Raw genomic sequence first — 18,548 nt, forward strand, 5'->3', positions numbered from 1 at the left:
AAACATATCTTCCTCTTTCCTGGGTTTGTGAGAGTCAATTTAGAAATTATAATTTATTTATGCAAAGATCTCAAAAATTAAAAGAATATTTAAGACTCTTCAGCTTTGAGATTCCATTTATGGAATCACGGTGAATATCTTGAGGTTGGTAGGAATCTCTGGAGATTATCTAGGCTGACCTCTGCTCTTGAATAATAGTCAGCTAGAGCAGCTTGCTCAGTATTCAATCAGGTTTGAAACATCTCCAGAGATATTCCATATCCATATCAGGTTTGATTACCCTCACAGTAAAAAATGAGCGGGGTTATTTTTAAACAGAATTTTCTGAATTCATTGAATTTATGTCTCTTACAAAACTGAGAATCAATAAGGTTCTTCCTGAACCTTTTTTTTAAGGCTAAATAATCCCAGATCTCTCAGCCTCTCCTCATATGAAAGGTGCTCCAGCCCCTTCATGATCTTAGTGGCCCTTTGCTGGACTTGCTCCAGCATGTCCCTATAATTCTTGTGCTGTGGAGTCCAGAACTAAATACATATCTCAGATGTGATCTTGCTGGTGCATAATAGGGGTAATAACTTCCTTGATCTGGGAATACTTTTCTTAGTGCAGTCAGAAATGTCAGAAATGCTGTTGGACTTACTTGCTGCAAGGGCATGTTGCTGACTCATCTTCAAACTTTCCTTGAGGACTCCTACATCCTTTTTTTTTTTTTTTGCAAAATTGCTTTCCATATTTGGCGCATGAGGTTATTCTTTCCCATGTACAGGATGTTCCCTTTCTCTCAACAGGTGTATCAATCAGTCCTCATAGTTTTATATAATCTGCAAAATTGCTGAGGGTGGACTCTGTCTATCTGCCCAACTCATTATTGAAAATGTTAACTTGTTCTGTACAAGAGATGGATGGCATCAATCATCATTTTCAGGCACTGCAGTGAAGAATGATAGGTAACAATAGCAAACGTTCTCCATAGCAAAGAGTATTTTAGCAAATATATAATCTCTTTCACTGGCAAACATGTCTTCTGCAGTGACAGAGTTCTCTTGGGAACAGTCTTATAAAAAAGAGTATGTTCCTCTCAGAAAAACAAAACAAAACAAAACAAAAGGAGTCAGCAACAACTCTTGCAGGCACTGATGCCCTATGCCTACTTATGTATCTACACCAAAAAGGTGTAAAATAACTAATTGCTTACTCAAAATGAACCTCTCTGTGAGAGCTTCATTGCATGAAATCTCCCTGACAAGACAGGACTCTTGCTGGGGAAGACTGGCTGACTCCAGCCTCTGTGATACTGGTAAAGTGAGACTTCTGCTCTTGATTAGCCTTACTCCTGAGAGAATTTTCTTGAGTGTCATACTAGTAACACCTCATATAATATATAGTAAGTAGAAAGCAATTGTCTGAGTTTTAATTCATAGTCCTTAGAAAGTTAATAAAATATTTGGGCAGGAGGAAGAAAATAGTGAAAAGGCCTTACAAAGCCAGAATAGTTTTCTGAATCAATTAAAAACTTAGGAAATTTGTCCTGCTGGAAGTCTTCCTAACCTCTCTGCAGATTTACACACTATAATAAATTATCAGCTGCATTTGAAGAGTCCCCTCTACAACTGTAAAATGACATGTTATAGCTTTGCTGGAACTAAGACACCAATGTTAAGTGCAAGGTCCACAAGACCCTTTAAGTTTCACATTTAAATTGTACTGAAACCCAGAACATTTCAATACCACATTCACTTGCTGGTCTAAAGCAAGACAACTGGCTAATGAGGAGGGATCAGTCACAGGCATAAGAAGAGGCTGTGTGAGTAGCATTAGAAATAAAGTGCTAGTGACCCAGAGATGTGGTGGGAGATGAAAAGGGTTGGGACTACATGGTCTTTAAGGTCCATTCCAGTCCCTTAACATTCTGTGATTATATGATTCTGTAATTCTTTGATTCTGTGTTGTGTTTCACTGGAATCGATCTAGTTCTTGATTTCAGTCAAGAACCGTATTTCCAGGACATGATTTTTTAAAGCTCTAGTTTTCACTTGCCCTAAGTGAGTTGGTGTCTTACTTACATTATGCTGCAGAAAGAGAGGTTCCCCTGAAGCACCTGCAGGGCAAATGCACATGTGCTTCTCCCAGTTCAAATGCTGGTGCATCCAAGAGGATGGATTTTTAAATCAACACAATGTGTTTCAATGAAAATCTCCTGGACATGTTACTTGATGTGCATTTCATGGAATGATTTCATTTTGTGTGTGAGCAACAGTAACAACAGACTCTAGTAAATTATTTGACTCTTATTGTATTGGCTAATGAAAATGATTGCACAACTGTCAAAGAATTGGGACTTGGACCTGCCCATTCTCTCATGCATTTCAAATACCAATGCTACTGGTAAACAAGTACACACTACAGAAATAATCTAGTCTGCTATGATGATGTAATTATTATTTGTAGAAAAAAACATCTCATGTTCCAGGAGACTGAAATTTAAATTTCTGGGAAAAATGCAAAATTATTCTTACTCTGCTTCCTAGGCTAGGAAAAAAAAAAATTAAATTTCTTTTGCAACATGTAAAACTAGTGAAAAAAATTATCTGTCTCTTTGATAATTAAGGGCAAGATGGATCATAGACTCTTTATCATTGCTAGGTCAATAGTACATCTACTATGTCATTAAAAAAAAGCATTTTTGTCCATTTTCTTCATGATCTGTGTTGCTGACTTTGATGACGAAGCCCTTCTGCTCCATATGGAGAGCTGACTATTGTAAAGGGCTGAATAAAGTCCAATTTTGTTCACACCTTCCCCTCCATGCAAAAGTAGTGTTAAATACCTGAGAATTTCCAGCAGATGGCCAACAAGTTGATTAGTGTCCAAGATATTAGGTGGCACATGACATACATGAAAAAAAATATACTTCCTATTCTTTGGCTTGGAGAGAAGAAAGCTAAGGGCAGGTGGGTCTAAGGGAGGTGTAATTCCAACCTTTCACTACCAAAAAAGGCAGATGTAGGGAAATAGAGACAATGCATGCCATAATGACAAGTTGGAATGGTTATGGGTTGCAGGAACAAAAGGAGAAGAATTTGCCCTTGAGGGTCCTACTGTGCCAGAACAGAAAGTCCCCAGAAAGATTGTAGAATCTCCCTCCTTGGAGGTTTCCAGTTCTCAGATGGGTAAGTTCCTAAGCAACCTCTTCTAGGTTACAAACCAGAATTGCTTTAAGTTGGAGGTTGGACCACAGACCTCCACCCCGTGGATGTTCTTTCAGCCAAAAAATATTTTGTGATTCTATGAAATTGTCTCTTAATTGTCAAAGAACACAAAGTATATAGACATTTAAACTTGATATGACACTTCAATACTACTTTTTGCTACAAACATCCCGTTGTATTTCTTTCATGCTGGGCAAAGTGAAAATAATTAATGTAAAGTGACCCTGTCTTAAGATCTCCAGTATGTCTAGCTAAGACACACAAAAAAGGCAGGAAGATTAATAGATAGAAGGGTAATGTTATTTACTCAAGGATCAGTGGAATAGTACAAGAATACTCTCAGAGGCAGAGTTAAGACGTGTACCATTGAGCAATATTCTAGGGGGAAAACCTATTTTCTTTATGCTGTTAAAATGTAACACTCCTCTCATAGGTATAATTAAAAATGTAAGTTTTCCAATGTAATAATTTGCCAATGAGCTGATACAGACATTCCTATACAGTCATTAACAACTACAGTTACGATTATTGGGCTTGCCAATTACAGTTTCATTAGGATGTCTTGGAAATGCAGAAGAAAAGGAGGAAATGGTGGAAGAGCTTGCAGAAGCAAGGAGTGGCAGTGGGCAGCAGAAGGCCATAGAGGAGAAGAAGGAGGAGGCAATGGAGAAGGTGACAAAAGAAGTTGCAAAGGGCTGCAGCAAAAGCAGAGAAGAAGGAGGTGACAGAGGAAGTGATGTAGGAAAGGAAGCAGAAGAAGGTGGTGGAAGAGAAGAAGATGGTGAATGAGATGACAGAGTAGGTGACAGAAGAAGCTGGAAGAAGGTGGTGAATAACAGAAGGTGGAGGGAGTGGAAGGTGGCAGAGGCCAAAGGTGGAGGTATACAGTTGCTAAAAGGATGGAAGTCATGGAATGGTGTGGTGGTGAAATGCAGTGGTAAAGGCAGTGAGACAGGAGGCAGCTTCAGCATTTGGAGGCAGTGGCTGATTAATTCAGCAGTGGAAGGTGGCAGCAGTGGGAGGTGGCAGAAGGCAGCAACAGGAGGCAGTGATGAAATGTGACAGCAGACTGCAATGACAGGAGCTGGTGGTGGCAGAAAGCAGTGGAGGAAGACAGCGGAGACAGGCAGTGTATGAAGGCAGCAGCGGTGGAAGGAGGCATCAAAAAATGGTGGTGGAAGAAGACAGAAGAAGGTGGAGGTGGCAGAAGGAAGGCATTTGCGTTGGAAGGTGGCTGTGGCAGATGAAGGCAACAGAAGCAGGCAGAAAAATAGAAGGAGGAGGCAATAGTGGAGGAAACAAAAAAAGGCAGAGGAAGAAAGCCACAGAATAAAGAAGAAGAAAATGGAGGAGGCAAAGAAAAAATATTGTAAGAAGAGAAGGAGAAGGCTACAGACAAGGCAATGAAGGAAGGTGGCAGAAGACCTTGGAAGAAAAGAAAAAGGAGGCTATGGAAGAAGACAATGAAGGAGGGGGAGGAGGTGGCTGTGAAAGTAAAGAAGGAAGAAACAACTGAGGAGGCAATAGAAGACAATGGTGAAGAAGGCAATGGAAGAAGAAGCAAGAGACAACAAAAGAGGTGAAGGAAAAAGGTGGCAGAAGAAGTGAAGGAGAAAGCAAAGGCAGTGGTGGAAAAAGGCAGTGAAGGAAGAGAGGGCAGACAAAATGCAGCAGAATGCAGCAGAAGTGTGTGATGGAAAAGGAAAAGGAGGACGTGAAAGAAGGGAATGGAAGAAGGTGCTGGAATTAGGAATGAAGGAAGTGATGAAGAATGTGATGAGGTAAATGATGGAAGAAGACATCAGAAAAATGTGGTGGAAGAAAAGGAGGACATGATGGTACAGGTGACAAAAGAAGATGGCAGAGGAAAAGAAGGCAGAGGGAATGGAGAAAGTGGTGGAATAAAGTCTCAGAAGAAGGCAGCAAAAAACCAAACTGAAGACTTGATGGAAGAAGGTGCTGGAAAAAAAGCAGGAGGCAATGGAACAAGGCAGTGTGAGGAGAAGGCCACAGAAGAAAGCAGAGGATGAAAGTGGTAGAAGAAGGTGGTGTAAGAAGAAAAGGAGAAGGAGACAGAAGAGATAGAATAGAATAAGGAAGTGGAAGAAGGGGGCAGCAGAAAGGAAGGAGGAAGCAATGGAAGAAAATGTTGGAAGATTAGGAAAAGATGAGGGAGGAGATGGGGGAGGTGACTGTTCTTATTTTACCTGGCATAGAGTTAATTTTCTTCTTAGTAGTTGGTACAGCACTATGTTTTTAATATGGGAATAATATTGATAACACCCTGATGTTTTGGTCATTCCTATGTAGTGCTTACTCCACGTCAAGGACATTTCAGCTTTCCATGCTCTACCAGCAGGAAGGTGAACATGAAGCTGTGGGTGAGCAAAGCTGGGAGAACTGACACTAACTGGCTAACAGGATATTCCACACCACAGAACGTCATCCTTAGAATGTAAACTGGGAGGAGTTGGACAGACAGAACTAATCACTGTCCAGAGACAGGCTGAGCATCGCTCAGCAGGTGGTAAGCAATTGCACTTTGTTTTTCTGGTGTTTTCTTTTCTGTTATTGTTATACTTTTTTTCTCAATAATTAAACAGTTCTTCTCTCAAGCCACAAAGGTTTTTTTTGGTTTTGTTTTTTTTTTTTTTTTTTTTTTTTTTGTTTTGTTTTGTTTTGTTTTGTTTTTTTTTTTTCCTGATTCTTCTCTCAATCCAGCTGGAGGACTGGAAGCGAGGGAGTGAGTGAGCAGCTGCATTGTACCTAGTAGCTGGCTGGAGTTAAAGCATAATGATTATTTTTTGGTGCCAATGTGGGGCACAAAGGGTTGAGAGGAAACAAAATATTCTTGCATACTTTCAAAAAGAAAAAAGAATTCATTTTTATCAGTTTATGATACGATAGAATTGCTAGTCTTGAAACTAATCTGATCTGTGTGCTCAGCATTGCTGTCACCTCTGTGTTTTGGGAGCCACCTATTGGGAACTATTAATAATTACATGCTTTGCCCTTCCTTCCTTCCTTCCTTCCTTCCTTCCTTCCTTCCTTCCTTCCTTCCTTCCTTCCTTCCTTCCTTCCTTCCTTCCTTCCTTCCTTCCTTCCTTCCTTCCTTCCTTCCTTCCTTCCTTCCTTCCTTCCTTCCTTCCTTCCTTCCTTCCTTCCTTCCTTCCTTCCTTCCTTCCTTCCTTCCTTCCTTCCTTCCTTCCTTCCTTCCTTCCTTCCTTCCTTCCTTCCTTCCTTCCTTCCTTCCTTCCTTCCTTCCTTCCTTCCTTCCTTCCTTCCTTCCTTCCTTCCTTCCTTCCTTCCTTCCTTCCTTCCTTCCTTCCTTCCTTCCTTCCTTCCTTCCTTCCTTCCTTCCTTCCTTCCTTCCTTCCTTCCTTCCTTCCTTCCTTCCTTCCTTCCTTCCTTCCTTCCTTCCTTCCTTCCTTCCTTCCTTCCTTCCTTCCTTCCTTCCTTCCTTCCTTCCTCTCCTTCCTCTCCTTCCTCTCCTTCCTTCCTTCCTTCCTTCCTTCCTTCCTCTCCTTCCTTCCTTCCTTCCTTCCTCTCCTTCCTTCCTTCCTTCCTTCCTTCCTCTCCTTCCTTCCTCTCCTTCCTTCCTTCCTCTCCTTCCTTCCTCTCCTTCCTTCCTTCCTCTCCTTCCTCTCCTTCCTTCCTTCCTTCCTCTCCTTCCTTCCTTCCTTCCTCTCCTTCCTTCCTTCCTCTCCTTCCTTCCTCTCCTTCCTTCCTTCCTCTCCTTCCTTCCTCTCCTTCCTTCCTCCCCTTCCTCCCCTTCCTCCCCTTCCTCCCCTTCCTTCCTCCCCTTCCTTCCTTCCTTCCTTCCTCCCCTTCCTTCCTTTTCCTTCCCTCCCTCCCGAGGGCCGGGGGGAGGGCGGGGAGATGCTTGGAGACAAAGAGAACCACTTATTCATGTGGCAACAGAAAGAGATTATTCTTCAGCTCTTCTTTATAAAGGGCTTTTAAAAAACCTGGTCTGGATAGCTCATTTGTCTGATCTTCTACACCTGGACCAGTGATATACTTGCAGCTTAGGAAGGAACGTAATTGGTTCAAGTTCCTGTCAGTTAACCCAGGGGCCAGTTTATGGATTTGGCTTGGTAGCTGAATTCATTTGCCCAGTACAAGCCAGCTTCTACTGTGATATAATGTGGCAACACTCCTACTTTCCCAGTTCCTTCTTCACCAAAACTGGAGACTGTACCTTGGTTGCCACAGCCTTGCTTGGTCACACTCTCTAGATGCCTGGTTTCTCTGCCTTGGAAGCAAGAAGAGTGCAGGACAAAATTATACCAAAGCAAATGGAGACTTTCCAGGACACAGGGAAATTTTGCTCAAAGGCTGGAGAAGAAAATGTGCATCACCATCCGTTGCTCTCTGGATCAGATTTAAATAATGAGTAATAGAGAAACAAGCTTTAGGGGAAGAAAGACATAAGCATCTCTGTCTAGGTATCCTTTCTGAGAGAGAGAGAAGAGAAGTTGTATGGAAAGCAGTGTTCTGAGTAGTCTTTATGTTTCTCAGGAAAGACAGGCATTTTACTCCCCCAGCAAACCCTTTGTAACTCAGAATCATTAGGGCAAGTGTTCCCACCATTTATGCCCTATCTCCACTTCCATATATACCTGATCAAGAGCAGCCCAGGAGTACTGTCAGATAAATCCACCTTCTAACACATATCTTTCTCAGGTCAGACTTGACCTGTGCCTTCCCATGCTGCTCAAAAGGGGCTGATATGCTCCTAGGAGACCTTCTATGCTGCAGCAAATGAAGGCATGAGTTTGGTTAACTCTCCAAACCTTTGCAGGATTTAAGCAACCCTGACTTTCCTTCTCTGGGTGACGAGTGACAGGTTGGCAGAAGGGGGACAGTCCAGAGAGATAAGTAATCATTTTTGGTCACTTGCTGGGCTGTAGTAGCAGGGAACATTCCAACACCAGGCCATTCCAGGGGACAAGGGAGATTGGATCGGATGTTCTTCAACCTCATAGCCCTCCAAGGATTTTTCTTCTATGTGTTCCTTCTCTTTCTGAGGTTATGTAAATGTTTTGCATCCATAAAAACCTGTGGAAAGGACTTCATAGCTTTCCTAAAATAGAGGAAGTGTCCTTTGCTTGCTCTCTGAACAAGCCACCCCCACCAAGTTTTCCATGCTACTCCATAAGAGACAATAAGCAATCCATCGTTCCCCAGGCTTCCCAGGCCACTCACAATTTTATAAATCCCTATCATGTCCTACATCCTCTTTCTCTCTAGGACACTAAGAATCCACGCCTTTGGCAAGGGCAGAAATAGAAGAAAAGCATTGTTGCCACAGGTTAAAGAGAAATGCAGGCATAGAGAACAAGGCAAGAGGCTGTGACAGCAGTTTTTGTTCAGGTGTGCAGAGAGGAAGGATAAGAAGCTTAGGAGAATGTACCAGCTTCTCCCAGAAAGGAGACAGGTGGGAAGAAAGAATCAATGCAACCTCCACCACCAAGTTCTGTGAGGTATAAAAGGACTCAGAAAATTCTCCTGATTTATACTCCTAAGAAGCTTTATCTCTGCCAGCCCACAGTTTTACCAGGTTTCTCTTTCCCAGGATCTTGCATCAGCATGGACAAATATATTTCCTTTATCTGAGTCCTGTGATGATACAGCTGACTTAAATATTTCAACCAGGAACATGAAGTTCTAGAAGTACAAGCTGCCACTGCTTGTCCATTAATAATACCTAACACAGCTGCTCTTCAGTCACCATATCTCCCCCTTTCTGTACCTTGGAGCCACCAGCTTTCTACTGCAGCATCACTGCATGAAATGAGAAACTTGTTTGCAACAACAGATGTACAACCTTGAGTGTATTCTTTGAAAGAGACTGCAAAAAAACGTTACACTGGGTCTATGGAATGTTCAGCAGCATATCTGATGACAGCCCTTGTCTATGCCAATGGCATGTTTTGGACAAAGAAAATAGAAATTTCAAACTAAACACTATAGTAAAACTGGAAATTTTTCTTGCTCCACTTAGTTATGATGGGATTGGACAGCTTTGGTAATTTTTTACCCTCTTAGACCGATTATGGGCATTTTCCTTTCCCACAGGAAGCTTCTAATTCTTCTTTCTTTCACAGAATAAAACATGCTTGTAAGAAAGCTGTGCATTAATACCAGTTTAAAGGCCAACAGAATTCATGCACCACCTTGGAGAAGTCCCTGGCCTTGGACTTGGACTTCAACATGAAGGAAAATTTCCCTCTGGACAGTGACACAGTGCGTATCAGTCCTCCAGGGTCCATAAATAATTAACCAAGAAATGGAGAGGAAGTGTATTCCTGTTTAGTCTCCCAAGCTATTCCAGCATCTCCAAACCTATGGCTTCTCTTTAATGTCTCTGGAAAGAATCCTGTGTCTTTCAGGAGCTAACATGATGAAGTTGGCAGCTGCTTGGAGAATGAACATGATTATTCAGCAAAGCATTAAGCTTTAGTAAACTTTGCATCATGACAGAAATCCCCACTCCTGTAGAGAGGGATTTCAGAAGATCTCACTATTTGTATTCACAAGATTATTGCTCATCTACATTACACTCATCAATATCAGCATTGTACTGAAATTCTTGTGTGACAAAAATCAGTCTGTAGAATATTCCAAAGATGAATAAAAGCATGGTTTAGTACTTAGGCAGATATTTTAATGCAGGTTGGCAGAGAGAAATTAGAAAAGGGAGATGCTGAGCATTCCCACATTTGAACTATTTAACTTGGGAAGCAGTAGGAGGGCACAGGATCGTTTTTCTATCCTTCCTTTTGAAATTACAATGGAGGAATTTTATTTAGCAAAACACTGTGTTGCATATGATAAAAACACATTATTCAAGAAAAGGAATTTGCTAAAATAAACTGAACAAAGTTAACCACTGGGTTTGCTGGAGATTTGGGGTTTTTTTTTTTCCCAAATAAATGCAATGTAACTTTCTGTCCACTACCTAAAATATGCAACTTTGGGTAAAAATGTGCATTTTTATGAAAGATACCATCAGCAGAGAGGAATCTGAAAGAGGTTTGAGAGTTGTTATTCCTGTTATACAGGTGCTGTGTATAAGAATGAGACAGACAAACAACTACACATCATCAAAGCCAGAAGGTATTTTTAGATTGAAGGCTACCTTACAGAATAATTAAAATAGCTCTCTATCTTAGCAGAGGTTTATGATTAACGGGTATGTTATTTGTACATTCTACCTATGCCTGTTAATGCCAGCATTTGGATCTTCAAATTTTCCACTGTGTACCTTTTGTCTGGAGAAAACCTTGGACTAGAGATAAGACCATTACCAAAAACATATTTCTAGCAGCTCCCAAGTCCAGTCAACCAGTCTGGGTTTGAGGTCGAATCAAGACCATGAAGTGCCTGCTGCTTCTCGCCTTTATTGGGGTGGCTGGTGAGTATATTTTTAATTTTTATTTCTGTCATTTAATAGGCAGCTGATTTTCTGAGCAAAACTGCAAGGTAGCCTATTGTGAGAAAGCCAAGTCCAGTTTTAACTTGCAAAAGTCAGACTCCTGCAACTTCCATCTTCTGTCTGTTCATAATGCCTTGTGCCACAAGCTGGGGAATGAACGCCTTCATAGGGGTTCCTGACCCAGCTATGGAGATGTGGCCACTGCTTCAGAAAAAAGGCTGCCTCCTTCTTCAGGACTATGGAGTGCACAGGGAATAGTTCTAGCCCAGGAAGTTCTGAGGCAATGGCAAAATTTTGGACCCTCAGTGGGTGCTCCAAGAAAATATCACTGCACACTTGTTTTTACTTTTTCCCTCAGTCAACCCTTGACTGTTTCAGTAGATGGGAACCAGGGAAAGACACACCCGTGATCCAATCCAACAAGAACATTTCTGCGTCCCTATGTTCCCTCAGGGAGTAGCCAGCAGGGCTTTCCTTGCAGATATGTGAGGCACCAGTGTAAGTCTGATCCCCTTCTCTGAGGGTGCAGCAAATGCATGTGCCTTAGAGCTGCCCACTAGTGCTGCCCTGAGTGTCCATAGAAGGGGAGCCTACAAGTGAGGGGCTGCAGACAGGCAGTGACAGGGCAGATTACAGGCCACATTACCTTAGGCCAGCTGTTGACACATGGCACTTCTTGTCCCCCAGTTGCCTTCCCCACCTTTGCTGAAGATGACGATGACAAGATTGTGGGAGGCTACACCTGTGCAAAGAACTCTGTGCCGTATCAGGTGTCCCTGAATTCTGGATATCACTTCTGTGGAGGTTCCCTCATCAGCAGCCAGTGGGTCCTGTCGGCTGGCCACTGCTACAAATCGTGAGTGGAAAAATTACATCCTTCTATAACCTACTCCTGTCTTCCAGTTCCCTTCTAGCAGGAATTCTGAGCTATGAGACAGAAATATGTAAGTGCCTCCATTCTTACCGGAGACAGCCAAGGGATGGGTGGATCATTCAGGAAGCCAGGCTGAGGCATCCTGAGGGGTTTCCACTTCTGCAAATGTTCCTGTGAAGGCAGAGCATTTTCTGAAATAACAATGGGATAATCAAGCAGAGAATTCTGGGCTGTGATTTCTTATCAATTGCGTGAATCTTGCTAAGGCATTCTCCCTGGAGAGCAGGAAGAGGATCAAGGTCAGGCTGGAGCTGTTAGCTTTGTCCCAGAAGGTTTGTATCTAGTGCTGCTCTGCATTCAACTGCTGTCATGTATTTACAAACCTGCAGAAATTCACCACCCATGCAAGGAGTGGGTTAAGATCTCAGCGTGGATCCCTGTAGGACAAGAAAGATCCCTTGCCCTAGAAGGCTTCTGTGGCAGTGATGTTGGAGCGACTGCACTCAGTGACAGGGAGGTTTCTCTCAACCTGCCCATAGCAGTAAAGGACACGCTGTGCCTTCTGTTTTCCAGTCGCATCCAAGTGCAGCTCGGGAAACACAACCTGGAGGCCACCGAATCCACGCAGCAGTTTATCAACTCTGCTAAAGTCATCCGCCACTCTGGCTACAACCCCTACACCCTGGACAATGACATCATGCTCATCAAGCTGGCCACCCCAGCCACGCTCAACAAAGCTGTCCAAACCATTCCTCTGCCCACCAGCTGTGTGGCCACCGGCACCACCTGCCTGATCTCTGGCTGGGGCAACACTCTCAGCAGTGGCAGTGAGTACTCTGGGGAAACGTACAGACCCCTGGGGCCCAGGACAGTCTCTCAGACCTGGTCATTAACCCCCAACAGGACAGGCTAAAACACAGGGAAGTGCTGTGGGACAGGTTTTTTGAGCGATGGGTCAGTGTAGAGACTGCACAGTGGATTCAGCTAATGTCAACAGAGTTGTCAATTCTCTGAGAATAAGGGTGAAGTCTGGGACTGTAGATCTAGAATTCCTACTAGAGATCTCTGTTCTCTCACACCAGTGGTCAGAGATATGCCTGGTGAGTGGTGTCTATTCCATTGATGACATCTAAACCTGCTCCAGGGGAGAGGATGGTTTTCCTGAGGCTCAGGTTTCTTCCAGTGTATGCATCACAGGAGTGGGCCCTCTCTTGCCAATTGATGAACTTCCAGGTACCAGAAAAGTTAAGGTTGCTGCAGTGTAGAATGGTGGCCCCATGGGTAGAATTTGTCCCAGATCTCTACAGAAGGGACCCATGCTGTACTTACTGCTGACAGGAAGCAGGATGGCTGCTAGAACGGGGTGTCCAGCATTTGCTTTTCTGCTAAGATCTTCTCTGAGCTCTGAAAAGGACTCAGCAATGCCATCAACCATCTTTCCCTATTTCTTCGTAGTCAACTACCCGGACCAATTGCAGTGCCTGAAGGCTCCGGTCCTCTCCGCCGCCGACTGCTCTGATGCCTACCCTGGGCAAATTACCAAGAACATGATGTGTGTAGGATTCCTGGAGGGAGGAAAAGACTCCTGCCAGGTAAATCATCTGCCTCTCCTTTCCCAGTCATTTCTGTCCTGCCTTTTGCCAGCTGAAGAGGCTTTCACATTACAGAGTCAGCTATAGTCACTGCACTGGTAACTCGGAGTTTTTGAATGACAGCAGAGGCTTCAGGCACACATATCCTGAAAGTTTGCCAAGTGCTGCATCCGGCAAAAACAGGCAGCTGACTCGTCCTTAGCTGTGGTGCCCTTGGAGCTCAAGTCAGACCGGGTAGCATCAGGTGCAGAGTGTGAATGAGGAACAGCCTTTGTAGAACTTTTGTACAGAGTACGCCGGGAGGGGCTTCCTCCAGAGTCAGTGATCTCAGGGATTTCTGGCTCATTGCTTAGGCTGATGCCATTTGCTGAATATCCATACCCTTTGTGTGCACAGGGAGATTCCGGCGGTCCCGTGGTCTGCGATGGAGAGCTCCAGGGCATTGTCTCCTGGGGATATGGATGCGCCCAGCAGGGCAATCCCGGAGTTTACACCAAGGTTTGCAACTACGTCTCCTGGATCCAGTCCACCATTGCCTCCAACTGAGATGCTTGTTTAGTGTGACCTGTATTTTCTCGTCATCACTTCTGTTCTTTTGTGTCTGGACAAGCAAAAATTATGAGAAATTAATAAAGATTGTCAGGCACCTCTACTTTGTGCACCGTTTCTCTGGGAACTTCCAAAGGCTGATATATGGAGCACACAGATAATGAATACCACACAGGAGTATTTATTATTTGCAGTGCATGTAGAACTGGAAGCATCCTGGAAAACTTTACAGACTCATTTTTAGAAGACTTCCCATCAGTTATTTTCAGTTGTTTCTGAAACCTTTCATTTATGTCAGTTACTCCACATTTCTCACTTTTAAAAGGAATTTCAGGTTTCTGCCTCCTCTTTCTATAGCTCTCTAGTCCATTCACTGTGGAGGATGCTACATGCTTCTAGATACAAGGGCTGCCCTGACTTGCCAACATTTAATTATATTCAATGCAAAAGACAGTGCAGGGACTCAGAAGAATCTGATGCTCAACAAAATTTTCATAATCCATCCAGAAGAGAAGCTGGAAATTCCTTACTGGAGTGTGAAGAACAGCCTTGGTCAGGGGTGCTGTAGTTCACGCCATAGCTGTGGGGACACAGAGATGTTGTCTAGTGCTCAAGTGCTTGTGGTTTAAGCCCAGTCAACCACTACGTGTTACAGCCATTCATTCACTACCCTCCTCCCCTGGTGGGATAGGAAAAAGGGTAGAACTTACAGGTTGAGATACAAACAGAGCAATAATAGGAGTAAATAAAAAGGAAAAGAGAGAGAAATAAAAGTCAAGCAAATCCATGGGATGCACAATACTGTCACTCACCACCCACTGACCTGGAGCCTAGCTCGCCCCAGAACCGTGACAGGCAGCACCTGGCCAGCTCCCTTCAGTTTCCATACTGAGCATGAGGCTGAATGGGAGGAACAATCCATTTAGCCAATCTGGGTCGGCTCTCTCAGAAATGCTCCCTTCCAGCTGCTTGTGCACCTGCTCTCTGGCAGAGCATGAGACACTGTAAGGTCCTGAATTTGGGGTAAGCAGTGCTTAACTACAACTAAAACTCTGTTATCACCATTATTCTCATAGTGAATTCAGAACACAGCACTTCCACAGTCTCCACTTGTTAATCCTGCCTCCTGCTTAGCACTTGCAAAGAGTTTTCCTCAGGACTTCCATGGAAATGTCTCCTTCAGTGTAACACTGAATTGGGTGACACCCCACGAGCCCTCTCCTTCCCAGCATTATGAGGCAGAAGTTCCACCAGGGATCCTCACCCATTTCCACTTGCTTCTCCTTCCCTATTGTCCAGCAGAGTTCTGCGCACAGGAAGGAGAAGGATGAGGGAAATGTGCTGCCAGCAGACCTCGTCAGAATGGCCTGTCACTCCTTCCCTGTGTCCCTTTCACCCCTTGCTGCTGTCCCAGATGTTATTTATCCCTGTGCTCATCGGGTTCCCCAGCTATCCCATGCAGACTTTGTGGAGCAGAGGACACGAGGATTTTCTTCAGAGCAGAAACACCTGAGGGCACAGTGGAGAGGCTGCAGTGGGTCTCCTCAGGGTCTCCTCAGCCTGTGAGCAGAGCAGCACAGAGGAGCTCCTGGCAGAGCATGAGTGAATGAAATTGCACTGTACAGCTGCTTTTCAGACCCCAGTGCTCTCACTGGCTGAATCCCAGTGGCAGCCTCCACACCCCACTGGAGGACAAGCTCCGTCCTGCCAGGAAAGCCAATCCCCATGTAGAGGCCAATTCTCAGGGCAGAGGGGACAATGACACAGATGCTCTCTGTCAGACCCCAGGGTTCCCAGCCAGCCAATGCCTTCTCTCATTTCTTGGCCGGCCCCACCCCGAGATGTCTCACACTCACTCAGTCACTGCTCCCTCTCCACATATCTTTGGGCAGCTACAAGAGGCAGGTTGCTGAGAGGGTAGGGGCATTTCCCCCATGGTTCCCTGTTGGTTCTTTGTGGCCATGCTGGCCCCTCTGGGTAAGTGAACTCAACGCTGCCCTGAGCACCTCCATTGATCCCATTGCTGCTCTCCCAGCTGTGTAGCCAGTTCCTGGCAGTGCTTCCTTCTGCAGAGCTTTCTACATAGAGGATAAGCAGTGAATATGTTGGGCAGGAATACTTGAATCTTCTGCAATGGCTGTCTATTTGTCATTCTTTGTGCAGCCCATAGATGGTTCCTGGTTTTGGACTCAAACTGCCCAGGAATGTTGCTTGTCTGTTGAGGAGAGATATAAAATATACCTGGTGATCTGAAGAGCTGTCCCATGCCTTGAACTGCTCCCTTGGCTGCCCTATTTCTACTCACCCTTTCCCTACCAACCTGCAGTGCCTTGTTCAAAATTTTCTTATTTTTTCCTTCTCTTCACTGCTTCTACTTTTCTTTTCCAGGGTTAGCCCTGGAACAGTCACCAGACATGGTGATAAAAGAAGGCCAGTCCGTGAATCTGGAATGTTCCAAGAAGAAATCCTCCAGCACAGCTATGTACTGGTTCATACGGCCTTCAGAGAAGAATTCCAGTCTGACCCAGTTGGTTTATGCATTCGAAGGTGGTAACGCAGTGGTGGAGAAGGGTTTTGAGAGCCATTTCAAGAGCAGCAAGATAAAAGGAGACAGTATCACCCTCTCAATAGAACATGCCTTTCTCAATGACTCTGGCACATACTACTGTGCTGAGAGTGAGCACAGTGGTGAGACTGCTGAGAGATCTGAGCACAAACTTCTCCCTGCACATACAGGACCTGCTTTCCACCTTGTGGGTGCTGCATGAGGAAGGGTGATCACTTTTTACTCATTAGCTCCACGGCTTCCTAGCCTTGCCTTCCTCCTCTTCTCAGACGCTGAAAGTTTATTTGTCCATCACTGTCTTCTTTCCACTCCAGGTCTCCCTCTGCATTTAACTCTTACTTGCACTACACTTACTTATGTCAGCCCTACTTCTCCTCTCTGTCTCCCTTCCGTTCCATACCTTCTTTTTTTCTGTCTTCAATCTGCACTCCACTGGAATCCTCTTACTTAACTCCAGTCAACCCTGCTCATAATTCTCACTGTCAAACTGAACGAGTGCTCTGTGGGATGTTGTTTGTGCACCTGTAGATAAAGGCAAGTAGCCAGTACCATGTGGGAGCTGCCCACACGCTCCTCTGTTACAACAACTTGTCTGTGGTTGTTCTGTGGCCAAGGAATATGAAGAGCAGAGCACAAGCCTGTGCTTACTCAGGTAAAGTGTTATGTGAATCCCTAACTCCTCTATGTAGAGTGGTGTCTGGGGCAGGATCCACCTGCCTTCCAGCCCTTGATCCACAAACAGTTTATCTTCAGCAAACATACTGTAAAAATTACAGGGTATGTTAGCAAGCTGTGCAGCTAATAGGCATTTCCCACAGGTTACAGTGTTCTGTTCATAAGTGACTCAGATGAAGGGGTAGAGAGTCTCATCAGGGACTTCACAGAATAGAGAAAGTTAGGAGGACTTGCTGATAGCCCAGAGGGTTGTGCAGCCCTTCAGACGGGCCTTGACAGGTTGGAGGGATGCTCAGAGTGGAACCTTCAGAATTTCTGTGTGTAGAAAAATATCCCCATGTACCAGCACAGGCTCGGGGCTGACCTGCTGATGAGCAACTCTTCAGAGCAGGATCTGGGGGTCCTGGTGGACAAGAAACATTCCATGAGCCAGCAGTGTGACCTGGTCTCCAAGAAGCCAGTGTTGTTCTGGGATGCATTAGGAAAAGCAATGCCAGCAGGACGACAGAGGTCATCCTGCCACTGCACTCAGCTCTGCTGAGGCAAATCTGCTGGGTTGTGTCCATTTCTGGGCTCCTTGGTACAAAAGAGAGATGGAGCTCCTGGATAATGTTCTAGAGGGAAGATGAATGATGATTAGTAGAGTGGAGCACCTACTAGTAGATGATTTGTAGAGTGGACTGAGAACAAGGGCTTAGGGGGCTGGGACTGTTCTGCCTTGAGAAGGAACAACTAAGTGGCCACCTCATCAATGTCTAGAAGCATCTGAAGGGAGGGTCCCAAGAGGTGGAGCCAGGAACTTCACTTTGATGCCAAGCACTCAGACAAGAGGCAATGGGCAGAAAATTATGCAGAGGAAGTTCCACCTGAATCTAAGGTCAGAGCTTTGCAATGTGAGTGACCGTGCACTGGAGCAGATTGCCCAAATGAGTTGTGGAGTCTATTGGGAGATATCCCAGAACCATCAGGATACAACTGTGTGCCATGTGCTCTGGGATGACTCTGCTTGAGCAGGGAGGTTGGAGCAGTGGCCCCCTGAGGTCCCTTCTTAGCTGGCCCATCCCATGGTTCTGTTGTATATAACACACACCCATGCACAGCACAGGCCTGCATGGGGCACTCCAGGTGGTTCCCACCCTGCAGATTCCCATGCTAATGTCCAAGCTCCTCAGCACCTAAACACAGGGCCCCACATAGCAGCCCTGCCTGTTCAACATCACTAACTCCTCAAGTGTCGTGTCTTCCTCAAGGCTCCCTCTGCATTGCCCTGCCCTCTGCACACCCCAGGCCATTGGAGACCCTTTGCATGGACACATCGGGCACAGCCTCCTCTCTGCTGGAGTGCTGCTGGTGCTGTGAGGATTTGGGGTTGCTAAGAAAAGTAGCCCAATCTCTTTCCTTTTCCCCCCACTTCTTTACAGGAATCTGGGGATTTGCTGAATCTTCTCTCGGCAGCATGGGGAAATGAATGCAATGGGACACACTCAGAGCTGCAGCAGAGGTCTTGGGAGGAGCGGGAGGCATTGCTGCTCTCCTCTGCTCACAGGACACGCAGGAACGTCTCCACTGCAAAGCCCAGGACAGCCTTGAGCAGCCGGATCACTTGATGTCCTGTACGGGACAGCCTCACACTGCCGTGCA

The 18,548-nt window shown here is 45.0% G+C and overlaps 1 protein-coding gene across 5 annotated transcripts in view; it reads left to right on the forward strand.

The window, feature by feature from the left end:
* LOC137469782 (trypsin-like) overlaps positions 1-13,763 on the forward strand; it is a 49,170-nt gene extending 35,407 nt beyond the window's left edge. Inside the window, exons 1-6 of one of the 5 annotated variants that reach the window (XM_068182925.1) lie at positions 4,992-5,737; positions 10,541-10,630; positions 11,339-11,507; positions 12,099-12,352; positions 12,981-13,117; positions 13,514-13,763. In XM_068182925.1, coding sequence (XP_068039026.1) covers positions 10,591-10,630; positions 11,339-11,507; positions 12,099-12,352; positions 12,981-13,117; positions 13,514-13,663 — 750 coding nt within the window. In that variant the 5' untranslated portion in view covers positions 4,992-5,737; positions 10,541-10,590 and the 3' untranslated portion in view covers positions 13,664-13,763. Of the gene's footprint in view, positions 1-4,991; positions 5,738-10,493; positions 10,631-10,729; positions 10,957-11,338; positions 11,508-12,098; positions 12,353-12,980; positions 13,118-13,513 lie in introns of those variants that run through there. The other 4 variants (XM_068182924.1, XM_068182923.1, XM_068182922.1 and 1 more) reach the window with 4 other exon arrangements.
* Positions 13,764-18,548: the final 4,785 nt, after the last annotated feature.

Source organism: Anomalospiza imberbis, chromosome 2 (assembly GCF_031753505.1).
Source record: "Anomalospiza imberbis isolate Cuckoo-Finch-1a 21T00152 chromosome 2, ASM3175350v1, whole genome shotgun sequence".
Lineage (NCBI taxonomy): Eukaryota > Metazoa > Chordata > Aves > Passeriformes > Viduidae > Anomalospiza > Anomalospiza imberbis.